The sequence below is a fragment of the Littorina saxatilis genome, linkage group LG17, assembly GCF_037325665.1.
Source record: "Littorina saxatilis isolate snail1 linkage group LG17, US_GU_Lsax_2.0, whole genome shotgun sequence".
NCBI lineage: Eukaryota > Metazoa > Mollusca > Gastropoda > Littorinimorpha > Littorinidae > Littorina > Littorina saxatilis.
The window spans coordinates 25672705-25693030 of NC_090261.1; the positions used below are offsets into that span (position 1 = coordinate 25672705).

The window sequence follows — 20326 nt, forward strand, 5'->3', positions numbered from 1 at the left end:
TACAGTGAAGCGACACTTTCCAATACGGTGAAATGCTACTTCTCTTCGTCTACTGTCACGGTTAACTGGACAGCGGCTATATCAATAGTACGGAGAAACGGGAAACACTGTGAACTGAGACCAAACCTTTGGTAAAAGTGATTTTGGTGAACCAGGCTGGGGAAAGAGAAAATACATCAAGCTGATGAATATTAATTCTCTACTCTAGAAAACAACAACAACAATTTACTTTGGCATTGATTTGGTTCCTCTGTGAAAAGTGAAAGTAACTTTTTATCATTCATTTAACTTTTTCTGTTCATTTTTCATTGAAGAAAAGTACTTAGCTCCCTATGCTATCATGAAACCCAGTCCACACTCTGTAAGTTCCAGAATGAGAGCGTCAGCAACGAAAGTCAACATAGCTACATGCTTCGCTGGAACAGGAACAATATTTTGGTTTTTTTTACGTAAAACTCTAGTGTGAATAAAAATGACCAATTTGCATCATGACTCGTGACAGTTAAGGTTCAAAACGTGGCACAGACACACCATTTCTTTCCAAAACCACCTGAGTTTCAGTTATGGTCATGCAAATATTTGGTGAATAAAGTCCTATCTTATAGAATGTGCGAGAGTGAAAGGAGCGCTTTCTTCTTTCAAGGAAAGACTGTGTGCAACCTTTTCCTCCTTGTCACACAGTATGGTCATTGTGCTCCAGGCTTTGCCCAAAGCCAAATCATGGCTCCTTGTTCGGCTGATATTTCTCTGCTCCACAACTATTATTTAATGATAGCTTCCAGGACATTCTGGAACACGAAAGGGGAAGGAGATTTCTGTAACATGACTGCACTGCCTATTACTTTGTGGAACTCTAACCTTTTCGTCATTTTTCCGTTCATGGCGGTGCCTGTTTGTCCATTTCCTTAGGTTTGGTGGGAAATAATAGTTATAGATTAGGTGGGCGGTACATAATAAGATGGGGGAGGGGAGGAAATTGAACAGTTGTGGAACTGATTGACCTGTGGAAAAGGAATTGAGTGCAAACTTCAGGAGGGATTGGAGGTTAGAGTTGAAGTTGTGGGTGTGGCGGCAGGTGTGGAAGAATGGGGTAAAGGAGGAAAGAGATTGGATGCATTGTAGTTTCCCGTGGTCCCAATTGATTCTCAATTCATTATTTCTCATGATTTATTGCATAGACATTTCACCGAGTGTTACATTTAGCAGGCTGTGGCTTAGTTGATAGACTGTGGGTTGGTGCGATCTTTTCATTCATGGGGACTTAAATTTTAAAACATGCAGTTTTGATTATTTACTGACTGTAAAAGGCACAGAGCAGTCCACCGTGCTCACAGTGCCCTTGAATATTCGGTACATACTTAGTGCTCAACTGAGTTGTCTAGCTGAGCTGTCTGATTTTGTAGGTAGTTGAATCAGTGACAGAGAGACAGACAGATCAGCAGACAGGCAAAGTGACGGGTGTCACAAGGAAAAGAGGCCCTGCACATTTGTAGCTTTGTGCACGCCGTTCTCTGCTTTGTTCCTTGCACAAAGAATGCAACACCAGAGGCTGCTGTTCTGGCAGCAGATTCTGTGCTGGGGCCTGAAGTAACAAACAGAAAGGTTACACCCCCCTTCACAAGCAGACGGTTTCTGCTGCTGGGTAATTAGACCAAATGACGGTTCTATTCAGGGTTGGCCCAGATGAACCCTTGTCATTAGACCTTTCTGCCTTTTTTTGCTATAATTAAGGTCAAATTATCTGACCCTGAAGCCAAAGATACTACAAAACAAATTTGACGATGAAAAAAAAAAAGAACTTTGAATTGCTGATTCAAGTTACCCAAAATGAGCCTTGCCATAAGCATGAACTTAAAGAAGAGATCATGAGCTTGTTTAAATATTTCTTAATGCTGCAAGCTTTACAGTTAGTTCCGATTGTTTTTAATTCTACAATGGACCAGAGACCTTTTTTCATCCAAATTTTGTTTTGAACTTTTTGCAGTCATTCATGCATCCATTCTGGAAATCGGATGTGTTGATTCATGGCATTATGGCTGTGTCTATCGTCGGTGATTTTGCCGACATCACCGTAGTGCTATATGGTATGAAGGACAAGGTCACAGACATCACGATCTTGGGGTCAGAGCTCGTAGGTAAGTACACTTTCAGGTCACTGTTTGACTCATTTATTGTAGTCTGAGATTCCTTTGTGTCTTTTTGCGTTATTTACTAATGAACAGCATTTTGGTGTGTGTACACATTGTTGTTTTTTGTGCGTGTGTTTTTGTGTGTGTATATTTCTTAAGTTTTTACTTTTTTTAAGTCAGCTTTTTTTATATATATATTTTTTTTATAGGGAATTTGTATTGTCCTGTGTGAGAATTCTGTGGAGCAGTGATTCTTTTTTTTCTCACTGTGTAAGAGAGACTGTTGTATCTGACAGGTGCCCCAAACCTGAAAGTGCCTGTCTCAAGGCTGAAGGACAACATCCTGCAAGTGTCTCTGGACATCTCAACACAGGTCCCCTTCCTTGACACAGGTATGTCCTCAGTGATCCAGACAGGCTGTAATTAAACTGGAAGAAAAAAACCGCTACAAATATAGTGGAACCAATAATATAAATATTATTTATATAATATAATGATAAATAATATATTTACAAATATAAATTTAAGACCCGCCAATTTAAGACTCCTTCCTTTTAAAGACCCTGTTTTCTCAGACTTTCTGTTCATAAACCTCTGTAAGTTTACCCCCATTTTAAGACTTCCCCCTTTTCAAGACCAGATTTTCTGTTCATAAACCTCTGTAAATTTACCCCCATTTTAAGACTTCCCCCTTTTCAAGACCAGATTTTCTGTTCATAAACCTCTGTAAATTTACCCCCATTTTAAGACTTCCCCCTTTTCAAGACCAGATTTTCTGTTCATAAACCTCTGTAAATTTACCCCCATTTTAAGACTTCCCCCTTTTCAAGACCAGATTTTCTGTTCATAAACCTCTGTAAATTTACCCCCATTTCAAGACCAGATTTTCTCAGGTTTTGGGAGGTCTTAGGGGGTTCCCGTTAAGTAACATTACAGGAGGAACTCTGTCAAAAGCAGCATAGGAGAATGATTTTGTGTGTGTAATGTGTAAAGGTGCGCTTACGTGGACATACTAAATCTGTCCATACAGCTGAACAAATTTTATACTATCTTCGCTGTCTTCCATTTCATGAACGGACGTAAAATCTGTTACTTAATTTCCTTTAAATGGGGTTAATTTGTAATTAGGGGGTTTGGGGGTATTATTAAAGTTGTGATGAGATGTATTGTGCCTAGCACCAATGGGATTGACCGAGTCTGCATTGTGGTTTCCTGTTCAGACCTCCTGAAAACTTGTGTATTCTTTTTATATTTCAGTTCAGTTCTTCAAAAACGTGAGGTTGAATACAGCCTGGCCTGCCCTCAGCCTTTCTGGCAACTTTGAGGAGGGCATGTTTGTAAGTTAACCTTGTTATTTTGTCAGATTTGTTTTTTTGTTTTTGTTTTTTACCATTGTGTTTTTTCCAATGATCAAGTGCATGCTTAGGGATCTGTGAAAACATGTGTGTTTGTGATTGCTCAGATTTTAACTCATTTGTGAATAAGGTCACAGAAACACTTGCACACATGTGCACACACTCATGAACACATGCACGCACACATGTACGCACGCACATGCACACACACACGTATACATACACACACATGCACGCATACACACAGTCTCTCTCTCTTCCTGTCTTTCACTCTCTGTCTGTTTGTCTCTTATCCCCTGTATCTTTCTCTTCACAAATGGATCTTTTAATTTCAACATATGTCAATTTGATTTTCTCAACAGGCCATTTTGAGAGAGGGCAGGGAAGTAAAAGGAATTGCGGCTTTCCAGTTCACCGAGGGGCAATGGCTCAAGTATGAAATTCTGGTAAGTTCACTTTAACAAAATAATATTTAGAATGTTATGGTGTAAGTTGACTGGAAGCAAGGAAAGTATTGGAAGAAACACTGCCATGGAATTAAATCTGGAGCTTATTGCAGTGCACTTGAGATCTTTGGCAGTCACACCTCATGGGGTTTGGATATGAAAGAACTGTGTTTGATATTTTATTTTGGATGTGTATTGATGAGGTGCTAGTATTGAAAAAAAGAAAATGCAGTCCATGAAAATTATTCCTGACAATTTGGAATGGCCGTTGCAGGTAACCAGTGCTGGTTCAAAGAAAAATAATACTGTTCATGAAATTATACCTGACAATTTTGAATGCCCATTGCAGGTGACCAGTGCTTGTTTAAAAACAAACAAAATATCCATGAAGATTATTCTTGACAATTCTGAATGCCTATTGCTGGTTTTAAAGGAGAAAAAAAAGTGTCAGTGAAGATTACTCCTGACAATTCTGAATGTCCAGTGCTGGTTTAAAGGGAAAAACACTGTCCATGAAAATTATTCCTGACAACTTTGAATGCCCATTGCAGGTAACCAATGTTGGTTCGAACATTACTCGCATGGAGCTGACAGGGGACAGCGGAGTGGCTTACAGTGCCTCACATCTCAATCCTTCCTTCTCGCTAGTGGAGGGTCTTATACAGGTTTGTACTCATGGATATACCTGAGTGATTTATTGTGTGTCTGGGTAAATCTGGATGAACACGTCTATGTCAGTCTGACTGAGGCTGTGTGTACGTGTGAGTGTTTGTGTGTGTGTGTGTGTGTGTGTCTCTGTTTGCGTGACTGTCTGTGTGTATTCTGGATAGAAAGCGCTGTTGAAAAATTTCTTGTTTCAAGTTTCATTTGAACTAAACCTTTCACAAAAACATCCACAAAGCATTCCGAGTTGTGTAGGACTGTATGTGCGGTAACGTACATAATGTAAGTTTGACACTGACGTTGCAGGATCTGAACAGCAAGCTACTCCTGCAGCTGTGGCAAGGCAAGCTGATGCTGACCGTCTACACCAACACCTCCATCCTGCACGGCATGGCAAGCATGGCTTTTCTTTCCTTCCGTCTTTTCTGTCTTACTTTCAAAAACAGATAGACTGCCAACATTCCAAAACATGTGATTTTTGTTTTTTGATTCTGTCTTACTTTCCTTCTTCTTTTCTTGTTGTAATCGTGAAGCTCTCATTTTTGTGCGAATTCACAGATTTCTGAGTACTCCACACTCCCCCTCCTTCCTCCTCCACCACCAATTTAATAATAATAATAATAATGTATACTTCTTCTAGAGTGCATAGATTCAGGCTTAAATTTCAGGCTTTTCTTTAGTGGGAGCCTTGAATTATGTCAGCGTTTAAAAAAAACAAGTTTTTCTCTCCAGTAACTAACTGCTCCATTGAAAATTGTGCAGTTTTGCAGTTATATCATTTGGATTATTTTATGATAAAAGCCACCATCATCCACACACACAGTATGTGTTAATTTAAATGGAATGCATAGTAACTTGCTTCACCTCCAAGAAGTACCTTGAGTAACCACTACACTTTGTATTTTACATATGTCTGTTGATACACGCCAGTGCTGTGAAACATGTCCTGTTTGTTGTTCAGGTGACTCCCCCTGGCTCCGTGTACTGTAAAGAAGCACGTGACACTGCCTGTTTTTGGCTGGACATCACACCAGAGGGAAAACCTGTCAAAGAGGGACAGGAAAAAGTACTGCCATCAGGAAAGGCTGTCTTCCTGGTAGACGGTGCTCATGCCTTGCAGTACAGGTGTGTACATAGGTTGTTTCAGATGAGGTAGTATTTTATGCCAGAGAGAACATCTTGTTTCAGAGCATCTACACATAATGTCTTGATACAGATCTTGTTCTGGTTCAGAATGTGTTCATGTGGGTTATAGTTGCATGTTTCATATATTGTGTTGAGGACTTGAATGACTTTGTTTTCTTGCAATAATGTGAGCTCGGCACAGTCTTGAAGCCGTTATGTTCTTGTGTGTGTATAAGTGTGTGTATGGAGGTTTGTGTACTTGTGCGCTCATGTGTGAGCCTGTGTCTGTGCTGGTGTGTATGTGTGTGCATGTATGCGTATGAATGTGTATGTGTATGTCTGCACATGCGTTTGAGTGTATGTGTGTTGGTTACCGTTTACGTTTTATAGTCTAATCTCCTCTCTTCTCCTGCATAAACTAAAAACAATCTTGAAGCAACTGTAACCCATAAACTATAGAAAGGTTAAGAAAAAGATAATAATCAAAATGTACTCGCCAGAAACATGGTCAATAGAAAACAAACAAGAACCGGTTTCGACGTTTTGTCTCCATGTTTCTGGTGAGTACATTTTGTTATCTTGTTCTTGTTCCTCTCACCTGCAGTCTCTTGTTCTTATTCTTGTACAGAAATGTTGTTCATTGTTTGCTGACAGCATTGAGATGTTTTTAAATGTTTGCGGACAGCATTGAGATCAACAACGTGGAGAGTGAGGAGGACAACCTGGAGGCTGTGGTGAGGGACGGAGACAGCCTGGTGTTCACGGTCAAGCTGTACCAGGACTCCCACCACCCCACAACATACACCGACACCGTGAGTTACTCACCGTGGCAACCAGTAAACACTCTGGATGGTGCTTAGTCTGCAGGAGGGAGGAATCCTAATTAAATGTGGTCATGATTTCTGCGACTTTGGTCATTGTTGACAGAAGCCTTTGATTGAAGAAGCGCGAGGTCAAAGTTGGACCACAATGTAAACAAACTTTACTGTGCTCTCTGACTCCCACTTCAAGCTGAATTTCCAAAAGTTCAAGGAAGTATAAGTGTTAAAGTGATCACACATTGTAAAACAGATGAAAAGTAGTGCAAACCAAAAATTATTTATTAAACTGCACTTTGTATGCAGATGCTCGTCTGACAACAATCAATTCGTTGCCTGTTCACTTCAGACGCGTGGAAATATTATTAAAAGGTAGCGAGCAATATTCTGTTCATAATAACATATTGATATTTGAGTCTGTCCAATCGTTTATTGTTAAATCTGGTCGACTGATTTGATGGATGTGTTCACGCATTAATAGTGTATATGCGTGTGGGCAGGCGTATGTGTACCTCCACACGGCCTCTCTCTGTGTTATCGTATTTGATTACATAAGCAGCGTATAAGTCATGATTATTATCGTTTGTCTCGTATTTTATATGTTAATGAATTACTGCCTTCCATACAAAATTGTTACATTTACTTGAATTTACATGTTGCATGTCTTAGATTTGATGCTCTCTTCCTATGCGCTTTCGTCCTAGTCTCTCCTTGTGGTTGTTAGTACTTTCTTCCCCCTCCCCCTCCCTTTTCTTTTTACATTTAGTCAAGTTTTGACTAAATGTTTTAACATAGAGGGGGAATCGAGACGAGGGTCGTGGTGTGTGTGTGTCTGTCTGTCTGTCTGTCTATGCGTGTGTGTGTGTAGAGCGATCCAGACCAAACTACTGGACCGATCTTTATGAAATTTGACATGAGAGTTCCTGGGAATGATATCCCTGGACGTTTTTTTCTTTTTTTCGATAAATACCTTTGATGACGTCATATCCGGCTTTTTGTAAAAGTTGAGGCGGCACTGTCACACTTTCATTTTTCAATCAAATTGATTGAAATTTTGGCCAAGCAATGTTCGACAAAGGCCGGACTTCGGTATTGCATTTCAGCTTGGTGGTTTAAAAATTAATTAATGACTTTGGTCATTAAAAATCTGAAAATTGTAAAAAAAATATTTTTTTTATAAAACGATCCAAATTTACGTTCATCTTATTCTTCATCATTTTCTGATTCCAAAAACATAAATATGTTATATTTGGGTTAAAAACAAGCTCTGAAAATTAAAAATATAAATATTATGATCAAAATTAAATTGTCGAAATCAATTTAAAAACACTTTCATCTTATTTCTTGTCGGTTCCTGATTCCAAAAACATATAGATATGATATGTTTGGATTAAAAACACGCTCAGAAAGTTATAACGAAGAGAGGTACAGAAAAGCGTGCTATCCTTCTCAGCGCAACTACTACCCCGCTCTTCTTGTCAATTTCACTGTCTTTGCCACGAGCGGTGGACTGACGATGCTACGAGTATACGGTCTTGCTGAAAAATTGCATTGCGTTCAGTTTCATTCTGTGAGTTCGACAGCTTGACTAAATGTTGTATTTTTGCCTTACGCGACTTGTTTTATCTTCTGTAGATTCTTTTGTTCCAATTTAGTTCCCCATCCCCATTCTTTCAATTTGTTCTTCTGGTTTATTGTTGTTATGTCCACCATTACGAAAATGTGTGTAATTTAGTATTGTTCTGGTCACGTGATATAAGCATTTGCTTGAGTGTGTGTCCTAGCTGTGTGTTTCGAACTGTTCATGCGAAGAAATTCTGAATAAAAATTTTTTTAAACCAAAAGTAGTGCAAAATAGTCTTGGGATACACATAACAATATTTTGACAACAGTGGCTTGTTGTTACGACTAATGGTCATTCGAACACTTTCAAATCACTGACAATGTAGCATTGATACAATTTGAATGAAAACTCACAGCAATTTGCATCTCATTTATCTTGCCTCCCTATCCTATTAGTGTATTTTTGGCTGGGCAGGTAGGCATGTTCCTTAATCCTTATAATCAAATAACAATAATAATGATACAATAAATCATTGTTCTATAGCGAGTCCCAGCAATTGGCTCCAGGCACTTTACTACTTCATTCGCTTTACAATTTCATTTGCAAACAATTAACAAATAAACACATTGTTACAACCACTATATCTGGATGTCTTTTGATGACCGCATGATCTGTGCTTTCAGAACCACCTCCAGGTGAATGTGGACATGCGGCGGACACTGGCAGCGGGCGTCCTGAAAGTGGAGGTGTTTCCTCCTTCCATCAAACCCACAGCGTTGCGCGGCTTTATACCTCCGATCAGAGACCACCTGTGTGTGCAGCCCAAAGTAGGTTTTACCAATAGAGATTGTTCACTCACTTAAAATTGAAGCCTTGTAGAACATCTGATGATGCAGGTATTAGGAGAGATGTCATCTGTCGTCGCAGTCACAAAGTGCAGATGTGAAAAACTGGACATGCTGGATTTATTTGATACCAGGCCCATGCTGGTGGAGAGCGCATTGTGTAACAATTATTTACATTACAACCCCCCGCGGGTTAGGGGGAGTCCCATATTGGTTGGGACGAGAAAGAATTTACCCGATGCTACCCAGCATGTCGTAAGAGGCGACTAACGGTTCTGTTTCTCCGTTTACCCTTGTTAAGTGTTTCTTGTATAGAATATAGTCAATGTTTGTAAAGATTTTAGTCAAGCAGTATGTAAGAAATGTTAAGTCCTTTGTACTGGAAACTTGCATTCTCCCAGTAAGGTCATATATTGTACTACGTTGCAAGCCCCTGGAGCAATTTTTTGATTAGTGCTTTTGTGAACAAGAAACAATTAACAAGTGGCTCTATCCCATCTCCACCCTTTCCCCTATCCCATCTCCCCCCTTTCCCCGTCGCGATATAACCTTGAATGGTTGAAAACGACGTTAAACACCAAATAAAGAAAGAAAGAAAGAATTTACATTACATTTTGACGTACCAAGGGTTTCATCCAAAACACTTTCTGGCTTCGAATGCCATAGTTAGACCGAAGCGGTCGTGAGCGATCTGTCTTTTACAATGTCTTTGGTTTCACTGAGAAGATTAGGCTGGTTGTGTCTAGTGGTACTGCAGCAAACCTGTCTTGTTTGAACTTTGAAACGAGAGGACACCTTCTATTATCTTTCTGCAACTAAACTTAACAACAGTATCCACATTCATGATAGAACACCAGCTATATAAGATTGTTTTGAGATAGTTTTTGAGGCGTTTGCTGGTGACAAGAGCCACTATGGTTGGTTTTTTGCTTGCGTCATACAGGCAAATAAGCAGGGAGGGATGGGTTTGAAAAATAATCCCTGTTTTTGTATTCAGCTTTTTTCTTTAACTGTGTGTTGATTAGATGATATAAATCCAAGGGGCTGCCAAGGGCCAGCTTAAGTTGAAGTTTTACATTTTTATTTCAAACCATGCCTCAAAATAATGTCATGCCCTTTTTGTTCCTTAGTTTTGCACTAATTCCTTTTGTGATGCAGAGTCGGATCATTGGGGACCACCGGGGCTACTGGTCACCGAAGGCAGCACCGTTCAAGCCTCTGGTTGCTATTGTGGGTGATTCCTTGGTGTTCAAGTACAGTGACAACGTCTCCCTTTTCTCCTTCCCATCAAAGGTACGTATGACATGCCACCCCTGATTGTCTTAGCTCTGACGAAGGTTGCTCACAGGCAATGAGGCAATAACTTCATCATAAGTAAGGGGGGCAGTATCGTCGTCATAGGTAATGGAGCAGTAACGTCATCACAGGCAAGGGGGCAGTATCGTCATCACAGGCAAGTGGGCAGTAACGTCATCACAGGCAAGGGGGCAGTAACGTCATCACAGGCAAGGGGGCAGTAACGTCTACACAGGCAATAGGGCAGTAATGTTATCCCAGGCAAGGGGGCAGTTACGTTCCCCTTTGAGGATTTCAATGGTGACTTTTTTCCTGTATCTACAGGAGGACTTGCAGACATGTAACTTCAGCCTGGCTCATCAGCTGAGTCCAGAGTCGGTCAACAACACACTGATGACACACACAGTGCGGTTAGACCAGGTGCAGTCGCTCTTCTTCACTTCTCAAGGTCACTGCAATGCCTCTCCTCCACTCCAGCTGTCCGTCGTGGTCTTGATGCCAGGTTGGTTCACGGTGGAGTGATTGTGTTTAAAAATAAGTTAAGATTTATTTATTTTATTTGTATTAAGAGTGGCTTTTCTGGAATGCAGGACAATGTAGAATGTAATCAGGAGAACCTGAAGGATATCTTGAAGGAACCTGTAGGATATCTTGACTCTATGTTTTATAAATGACAAAGAAAGAAGTTGTATTTTGAAGTAAACACTTCAGGAGGTGGTGGGATGGAGGGAGCCTTTATTCGGCTTGTTGCTAATCTACTCTATAGACAAGTCGCGTAAGGCAAAAATACAACATTTAGTCAAGCTGTCAAACTCACAGAATGAAACTGAACGCAATGCAATTTTTCAGCAACACCGTATACTCGTAGCATCGTCAGTCCACCGCTCGTGGCAAAGGCAGTGAAATTGACAAGAAGAGCGGGTTAGTAGTTGCGCTGAGAAGGATAGCACGCTTTTCTGTACCTCTCTCAATTTTTCAGCAAGACCGTATACTCGTAGCATCGTCAGTCCACCGCTCGTGGCAAAGGCAGGGAAATTGACAAGAAGAGCGGGGAAGTAGTTGCGCTGAGAAGGATAGCACGCTTTTCTGTACCTCTCTTCGTTTTAACTTTCTGAGCGTGTTTTTAATCCAAACATATCATATCTATATGTTTTTGGAATCAGGAACCGACAAGGAATAAGATGAAAGTGTTTTTAAATTGATTTGGAAAATTCAATTTTGATCATGATTTTTATATTTTTAATTTTCAGAGCTTGTTTTTAATTTAAATATAACATATTTATATGTTTTTGGAATCAGAAAATGATGAAGAATAAGATGAACGTAAATTTAGATCGTTTTATAAAAAATTTTTTTTTTTTACAATTTTCAGATTTTTAATGACCAAAGTCATTAATTAATTTTTAAGCCACCAAGCTGAAATGCAATACCGAAGTCCTGCCTTCGTCGAAGATTGCTTGGCCAAAATTTCAATAAATTTGATTGAAAAATGAGGGTGTGACAGTGCCGCCTCAACTTTTACAAAAGTCGGATATGACGTCATCAAAGGTATTTATCGAAAAAAAGAAAAAAACGTCCGGGGATATCATTCCCAGGAACTCTCATGTCAAATTTCATAAAGATCGGTCCAGTGGTTTGGTCTGAATCGCTCTACACACACACATGCACAGACACACAGACACACACACACACACACACACACACACATACACGACCCTCGTCTCGATTTCCCCTCTATGTTAAAACATTTAGTCAAAACTTGACTAAATGTAAAAAAGCAACTACCAAAATACACACCCCTTTAGAGTCAGCAGACATAATCCAGTAATCACCTCTGAGCTTTGTCTTTCTTTTCCACATGTTTGTTTCAAGCGAACAGTCTCAAAACCTCATCCCTATGTTTGCAGTACCACCATCAGTTGGGGACTCCACAGACGAGTGCGGCTCTCCTGTTTTCGCAGACTGGCACGAGGAGCAGCTGAGGAGCTTTTCCCACCCCAAACCCACTGAGGCTGCTATTGCTGGGGTGGTGTTGGGAACAGTGATCGCCCTGGTATTCTTTCTGTGGGATCGCCGCCTGCAGAACAAAGCCGACCTTGCCGTTCCTGGCACCCGATTCCAGAGATTTTGAGATCGCTCCACCCTGACACCTCAGTCCCCTCTTTGTCTACACCCAGCCTTCATCCTACCACTCCCATTACCCTTCCTTTTACTTCCCCAAGACCATTCCACTCCACCTTGGCCCGTCTTCTTCCAGTCCCATTTTTCTCTGTGGTACCTGATTTCAGAGATTCTAGGATTCTTCCTCCCCCCCTTCCTCATATCTATTTAGCCTTCCTGCTGCCTTCACCCTCCCATTACCCTTCCTTCCTCCCTAGGCCGTCCAGCATTCCACTCCATCCTTGGCCGGTCTTCTCCCAGTCCGATTTTTACACCCCCGGTATAGGGGTGTGTATAGGTTTCGGTCGATGTGTTTGTTTGTTTGTTTTTTGTGTGTTTGTGTGTTTGTGTTCGCATATAGATCTCAAGAATGAACGGACCAATCGTCACCAAACTTGGTGAACAGGTTCTATACATTCCTGAGACGGTCCTTACAAAAATTGGGACCAGTCAAACACACGGTTAGGGAGTTATTGGTGGATTAAAATTATACAAGGACTTATAGAGGGACATCTTAATGGTCAAAGGGAAATAACCATTCTCACTCAGTCACTGCCACCAACTGAGAAGGTTATTTCCCTTTGACGGGGGTGTTTTTCCTACCTCAGAGGAATTTCTTGTTCTTCTTATAGGTACCTGATTCCAGAGATTCTGAGATCTCTTCACCCTTGTTCTTAACCTCTCCTCACCTACACATAGCCTTCGTACTGCCTTCATCATCTCACCTGCAGTACTATTCCTTCATCCAATCCGACATTCCACTCCACACTGGCCCATCTTCTCCCGGTCCCATTTTTCTCTGGCACCTGATTCCAAAGATTCTGAGACCTCTCCGCCCTTACCCTGAACCCCCTCCTCACCTATACCTACCTAGCCTTTTTACTGTCTTCCCTCTCCCACTCCTGTTGCCCTTCCTTTTTCCTCCCCAGGCCATTCTAATCAACACTGGCCCATCTTGTCAGGCTCCCCCTTTTCTCAGGTTGTGCTTTGAACTTTTGGGAATGAATTAAATTCCACAGAAGTGATAATTGGATAAAATTTCATTTTACTCCCCTCACCTTTACTCGCAAGGCAGAGATGGTGTTCCTGTCAAGACGAGTTTGTGACATGAACTGTGTGTAAGCATAATGTGCACCACTGAACAAGACAGGCCTTTCATTCGTATACACTTTGATGTGGTATTTCTGGTAAAGATATTGGTACATTGTACAATTTTTTTAATCTTTTTTTATCAAGGGTCAGTATTGTATTTTGAGTGTATACATGTATATTTTCATACAAGCACAAAGTATTTAACTGAAGTATATTGTTCAGCATTTTGTTCTTTCTTGTCATTAGAATGTGCTTTTGGTGTACTTCATCTTGAGATTAAACCGCTAAATCTGACCACTTGTATATATAATTAAGGACCTGACCAAGGTGACTACTGTAAAAAAAAAAACATCCCCTCAGTTTTACTGCGTAATGTAACGGCATGTAATGACAAAATGCCCAACACAATGATGGACTGTCAATTTCAGTCCAAACTTTTAGATTCAGCCATCCTTGTCACTGTTAGTTTACTGTGTTATCTTTCTTCTTCAGATTATCATGTCATAAACCACACTCTAGCTTCAGATTGGGAATGATAACAAATGACTTTGCACTGCTGTCGCCAGAATGTAGTCTGTTACCATTTGCTTGCTACAGTGAAATAATTACATTGTGTAGAAGAAACCAGCAGCACTTTGTCAAATGGTGATCAGAAGAAGTACAATTCATCATCTGACCGGACTCCATGGTGTTACACTGTTTGCATCTGACTCGGAATTTTGCTTGGTTAAAGAAAACTGCTTTGCCTGTTTTACTACTTCTGTCTCAGCTGTGCTACTTCTTTTTCTTCTGGATGTGTGTGCTTTGTGTGTGTGTGTGTGTGTGTGTGTGTGTGTGTGTGTGTGTGTGTGCATGTGTGTGTGGACTGGGTGGCCGAGTGGTAACGCACTTGCCCTCGGAAGCGAGAGGTTGCGAGTTCGACCCTGGGTCAGGGCGTTAGCAATTTTCTCCCCCCAGTCTTTCGGATGAGACGAAAAACCGAGGTCCCTTCGTGTACACTACATTGGGGTGTGCACGTTAAAGATCCCACGATTGACAAAAGGGTCTTTCCTGGCAAAATTGTATAGGCATAGATAAAAATGTCCACCAAAATACCCGTGTGACTTGGAATAATAGGCCGTGAAAAGTAGGATATGCGCCGAAATGGCTGCGATCTGCTGGCCGATGTGAATGCGTGATGTATTGTGTAAAAAAATTCCATCTCACACGGCATAAATAAATCCCTGCGCCTTGAATATGTGCGCGATATAAATTGCATAAAAAAATGTTTTTTAAAAAATGCCTGCGCTTAGAACTGTACCCACGGAATATGCGCGATATAAGCCTCATATTGATTGATTGATTGATTGTGTGTGTGTGTGTGTGTGTGTGTGTGAGAGAGAGAGAGAGAGAGAGAGAGAGAGAGAGAGGAGTTTCTAAAATGTTGAATGTACTGAGATATTCTCAGGGTGGTGGGACAAAACTATGAGCACCTTTCCAAGAGAAGCATTTTTGAGTAGTCATCATGGCCAGGTCCAATTGTATTTGGTTTTCTGCATTTTTGCATGGAAAAGAAGGCGGAAGAATTTTTCTTGTAACAGTTTTCTTTTCTTTATTTGTTGTTTTTCCCCTTCTTTTGAATAAGGTGGATCTGACCTGAAAACTTTTTTTTTCAGTTATCTGAAAACTAGTTTCATCTAATCTGTTGCCATTATTAATACATGTTCATGTACATTGTTTTTATGTGTGTGGTTGTGATGCCAAATGCACTCAACTTTGAATATTTGACCAACATTTTTGTAGCAAAAAAACTGGGCACTATTGTGCACTTTTTGGTTTTTACTGTTTAGTCTTGTTTTTTGTGTGTAAATTACATATATGTCAATGATCAAAATGGCTGTCCACTAACATATCTCATATTTCTGTCCTTTTTAGCAACTTGATATTGTTTATACATGTGTATTCACACATTTTTGTGACGTTGTACTCGAGCACCTTTTGCCTATTTGCCAGTGTATAACCAACTTACAGCTTTTTTTGTTTGTTCTGCCACTTTTTTGTGTGGCACAGTGGATCTGGAACATGTTAGGGACACTCACAGCGAACAATGGGACATGTTTTGGATTACAAACCATAGCAGATGTGGGACATGTTAAATATTGCAAAATACAGTGGACCTGTACATGTATTGTGGACCTGGTAAATGCTAGGGACTGTTAGGAAACGCTGCCGTTGCTGAACTTTGGTTCAGTTTTGTGTGTTGCATGTATGTAGTTGACTTATTTGTACTGTGTGGGAAAGTACCGATATTATATTTTGTAAACACAATATTTATGTTTGGACGAGAATGCAGGTGAACTTTCTAATCCTGTCAAAACAAGTTGTTTACCACGTTGTTTTGAGTCGTGGGTTCGTGGCGTTCGCTCGGATTAAGTGCGTCGGCGCTTTTGATGTACGTCACAGAGAATGTCACTATTCTAGTCCATGGACAGTTCATCTAATTTTAGTTGTATCATGTTCGGTCTGGAATATTCTCGAGATTGAGTATTTGCTATATAGGCCAGCTCGATTTGTATGTTAAAAAGCTTCTACTTTGAGTTCTGCTACGATGTGCAGTTGTATGTATGGAATGCTAAATAAATCCTTGAACTCAATTTGACGAGTTTTTGTCTGCTGCTGTGAAGACGTGCCACGTAAAATAAAAGAACACAACTATACGACATTTGAGAACTTGGTCAATCTCAAGTGTCGTGTAACAGGGACAGTGGACTTAAAGGCATACTAACGCACTCCCGTGTTTACAAAGTGTAGTTTGCCCACAATCGATGTCAAACGCACCATAAGACCATATAATGACGATACGTCACCATGCGCGGACCATAATACATGCATTACAGCTTGTTCTAGCCTCTGAAAAAGTGAGGATGTCAACAAAGCCGCGGTGTTCTCTCCCTTGCATCAACGTTACATGTGTTGCCAAATCTATAAATAGGACGATCCAGATCAAAATGAAAATTCAAATATCTCAACTTTTAAGGGGTCCTAGACCACAATATTTTGCAGGGAACTTAATTTAGTCTGTCTCCAGCTGTTGGTAAAGCAATTAGCGTGTATAGTCATCGAGTACATATGGCTTTAAGTACACAAACTGTTACCGGTAATTATCTTGAGAGGAAGAGGCTAAGTCCTGTCTTCTTTAGTTTTGTGTTGTCGTTTATTCATGACTTGTACAGCACCTATGCTGGTGTGAAAATGGTTTGCATAATACTCATGCTTACTGTATAATGATCTATCCTCAGACTGCAGGATAGTTGTATTAGTTCAAGGAATGCAGGATTCACTTATAAATTCTCATCTTATTATTGTGCTTAAAAATAGCTGTTTTTGTGTTTTAAGGCTTACTGTTTGGTTTTGAAATACCTAATTATTGTAAAGTTTTTGAGAAATGTTTTTTTGACAGCTATAGTTGACCAGCTTTTCATTCTGTTGTCATAGATCTCATGCAGTGTCTAGGTTTTCTTATATATATACTTGCAGGAAGCTTTGTGCTTGAAATATTGGTATTTGTATAAAGCCTTGTGTTGTGATTGAATATGTATATTTGTGCAAAACTGCTGTTGTACTACTGACATTCCTTACTGTTGCAAATTTTTTTGTTTTTTCAAGCTATGTAAACTCACACAGTTTTAGCCAGTCTGCTCTTTTTCTCTCTTGCATTTACACATGGTTTGTTAAGGTTTTGAAAATGTATCCTTATTCTGCTTATCTGCTTTTCATTTTCACTTCATTGTGATTTGTTTTATTCAATTTTTTATTGGATTGTATTTGTTCTGTGTAAATTGTCTTGAGGATGAAGAAAATTGAGAATCAGTTTACTAGTTGATATTATATACTGGCAAGAAGTTTATGAGCATTCTCCCTGTTTAGAATCTAGCTGTATACACGCATGCTTGTTTTTTAAACCAACTTTATTTTGTTCCACTGCAGCTTCACAAGCAGAACACCTGTAGCCCCGAATGGGGTGTTGTATATTCCTTGCAGAATAGGGGTAGAAGCAAAGTTCAGAATTGCAGGAATTTTGTCACTCTTATTTTGTCATCTGAATTTATAATTAAACAAGTCACGTAAGGCGAAAATACAACATTTAGTCAAGCTCAGTCGAACTCACAGAATGAAACAGAACGCACTGCAATTTTTCTGCAAGACGTATAGTCGAAGCATCGTCTGTCCACCGCTCGTTCTGAGCGTGTTTTTAATCCAAACATATCATATCTATATGTTTTTGGAATCAGGAACCGACAAGGAATAAGATAAAATTGTTTTTAAATCAATTTCGGAAATTAAATTTTAATCATAATTTTTATATTTTTAATTTTCAAAGCTTGTTTTTAATCCGAATATAACATATTTATATGTTTTTGGAATCAGAAAATGATGACAAATAAGATTTTTTTTAAATTGGATCGTTTTATAAAAAATTAATATTAATTATTATTTTCAGATTTTTAATGACCAAAGTCATCAATTAATTTCTAAGCCTCCAAGCTGAAATGCAATACCAAAGTCCGGCCTACGTCAAAGATTGCTTGGCCAAAATTTCAATCAATTTTATTTAAAAAAATGACGGGTGTGACAGTGCCGCCTCAACTTTTACAAAAAGCCGGATATGACGTCATCAAAGACATTTATCGAAAAAATGAAGAAAACGTCTGGGGATATCATGCCCAGGAACTCTCATGTAACATTTCATGAAGATCGGTCCAGTAGTTTACTCTGAATCGCTCTACACACACACACACAGACACACACACACACACACACCACGACCCTCGTCTCGATTCCCCCTCTATGATAAAACATTTAGTCTTTCTTTCTTTCTTTATTTGGTGTTTAACGTCGTTTTCAACCACGAAGGTTGTATCGCGACAGGGAAAGGGGGGAGATGGGATAGAGCCACTTGTCAATTGTTTCTTGTTCACAAAAGCACTAATCAAAAATTTGCTCCAGGGGCTTGCAACGTAGTCAAAACTTGACTAAATGTAAAAATGACATATCAAATTGCTAGAAGTAAGGTATTTGTGCATAGCTTTATATTTTTGCACACACACACACACACACACACACACACACACACACACACACACACACACACACACACCCAGGGTTACCTTCAGAGTAATTTCAGAGTACAAAAACATGAATTACATTCCTACATTTTATTGCATACCTCAGTCATTCATTATAATTCAAACAATTTTAATTGGTAACCCACAGGGTATGGCAACATGAAGATATAACATAAGTGTTACCAATTTGACATTCATTGTTTTATTTTCATTTACATTTTCTCTGACTTTTTCTGAGTGATCTTCCTCGCCCTCCCCCATTAAGTTATATGTTTACAAAATGTACATGTACCTCAGCCATCCACAGGCTATTCATATTTACATCAGAACACTCAGTGTAGTGTACTTACTCAATAAAAGGTGTACTTTTTTATGAAAATTACAATGGGGATTTATCTTCGGTCAGCATGCAATGTGCCATTATTACAGGAACTTCTAGGCAGATTTAATGTGAAAGAATGAAAATCAGAACTTATTCATATGTACTAGGTCCTTCTTGCTTCTTATGTTGTGTTTGTATTTTGGTGTTGTTTGTTTTTGTCTCTCTGTTGACTGTGGCTAGTCCATTCGTTTCAATTAAAGGCACAGTCTTCCCCTTGAAAATATTTGTACTCACTTCCGCAGACCTGTCCTGGCTGTTGTATGGGATAAGACCATCTTTCCAATTGGACACATCCCATAAATCAATGTTCTGACTGCTTTTTGGTGAAATGGAGAGATGGTCTTATCCCATGTAAAAGCCAGGGTAGATCCGAGATGGTGATTGGAATTGTTTACATGGGAAGGACTGTGCCTTTAACTGAGAAGTACAGAATCTCTAAAAGATAAACTACGGATAAACTGTCTCAACACATACAATGGCTTTAGCAGGCATGGGAATTGAAAAAAGTTAAAAAAAGGCTGAAAATGTTAAAGTAATAGCAAAGTCGATGGAGCGAAGCGCCTACCCTTACAAGAGTTGTCAGGGGGCATGCCTCTCCCCCCCCCCCCCCCCCCTGAATTTTTTTGCTCCAAAGAACCCAAATGGTGCAATTTGGTGTCATCTGAGCTCCAAGTTTGCCATTAAATTCTGGTTTTAGAACCATTTTTGCCTCCCCCATTTATTTTTTCAGCGGACACTTTCGCTTTTTCGGCGGAAAAGAACAAGAATTCCATGGAAATTTGCCTTTCGGCGGACAATTCCCATGCCTATTTAGCTTTGGATCTGATGATTTGAACTTCTTGGGAGAAGCAGGTTCTATCGGTATGAGCACTTTTTCACAAAATGAGAAAGGAGGTGGATTAGGTTACACCATACACTTTATACATATATGTATGTATTTGCTACTGGAAATTGCAGTTATTTAGATGCATTTTTATATTCCTTGATGTACAACATTTAAATTACATGTAATTGTATATTCTTTTCTACGTCTGTTTCAATGAATGTATTGTTTCGTGTTGTTGGCAAGCATTGCTAAGTCTTTTTTTTTTATCTCAAGAAATCAGTTTAAAACACATGCAGGAACATTCCAAATACAGAAAAATGCATTTTTATTGAACACACACACACACACACACACACACACACACACACACACACACACACACACACACACACACACACACACACACACACACACACTGAGCTTTATATCATATTAATAGTGGAAATTCTTTGTAAACTTTGTGAATAAAATTGACAATGTACAATATTGTTGGTTGGATATGTTATTCAGGTGTGCTTGT

General features: G+C 39.6%; 1 protein-coding gene across 1 annotated transcript in view; it reads left to right on the plus strand.

Moving 5' to 3' along the window:
- The window catches only part of LOC138953075 (uncharacterized), a 45259-nt gene extending 24969 nt beyond the window's left edge, over nucleotides 1-20290 (plus strand). Inside the window, exons 11-22 of the mRNA XM_070324851.1 lie at nucleotides 1985-2135; nucleotides 2426-2521; nucleotides 3387-3466; nucleotides 3847-3930; nucleotides 4482-4595; nucleotides 4900-4986; nucleotides 5555-5718; nucleotides 6404-6530; nucleotides 8784-8927; nucleotides 10104-10238; nucleotides 10566-10743; nucleotides 12149-20290. Coding sequence (XP_070180952.1) covers nucleotides 1985-2135; nucleotides 2426-2521; nucleotides 3387-3466; nucleotides 3847-3930; nucleotides 4482-4595; nucleotides 4900-4986; nucleotides 5555-5718; nucleotides 6404-6530; nucleotides 8784-8927; nucleotides 10104-10238; nucleotides 10566-10743; nucleotides 12149-12372 — 1584 coding nt within the window. The 3' untranslated portion in view covers nucleotides 12373-20290. The remainder of the gene's footprint in view (nucleotides 1-1984; nucleotides 2136-2425; nucleotides 2522-3386; nucleotides 3467-3846; nucleotides 3931-4481; nucleotides 4596-4899; nucleotides 4987-5554; nucleotides 5719-6403; nucleotides 6531-8783; nucleotides 8928-10103; nucleotides 10239-10565; nucleotides 10744-12148) is intronic.
- The last annotated feature ends 36 nt before the right edge of the window (nucleotides 20291-20326 follow it).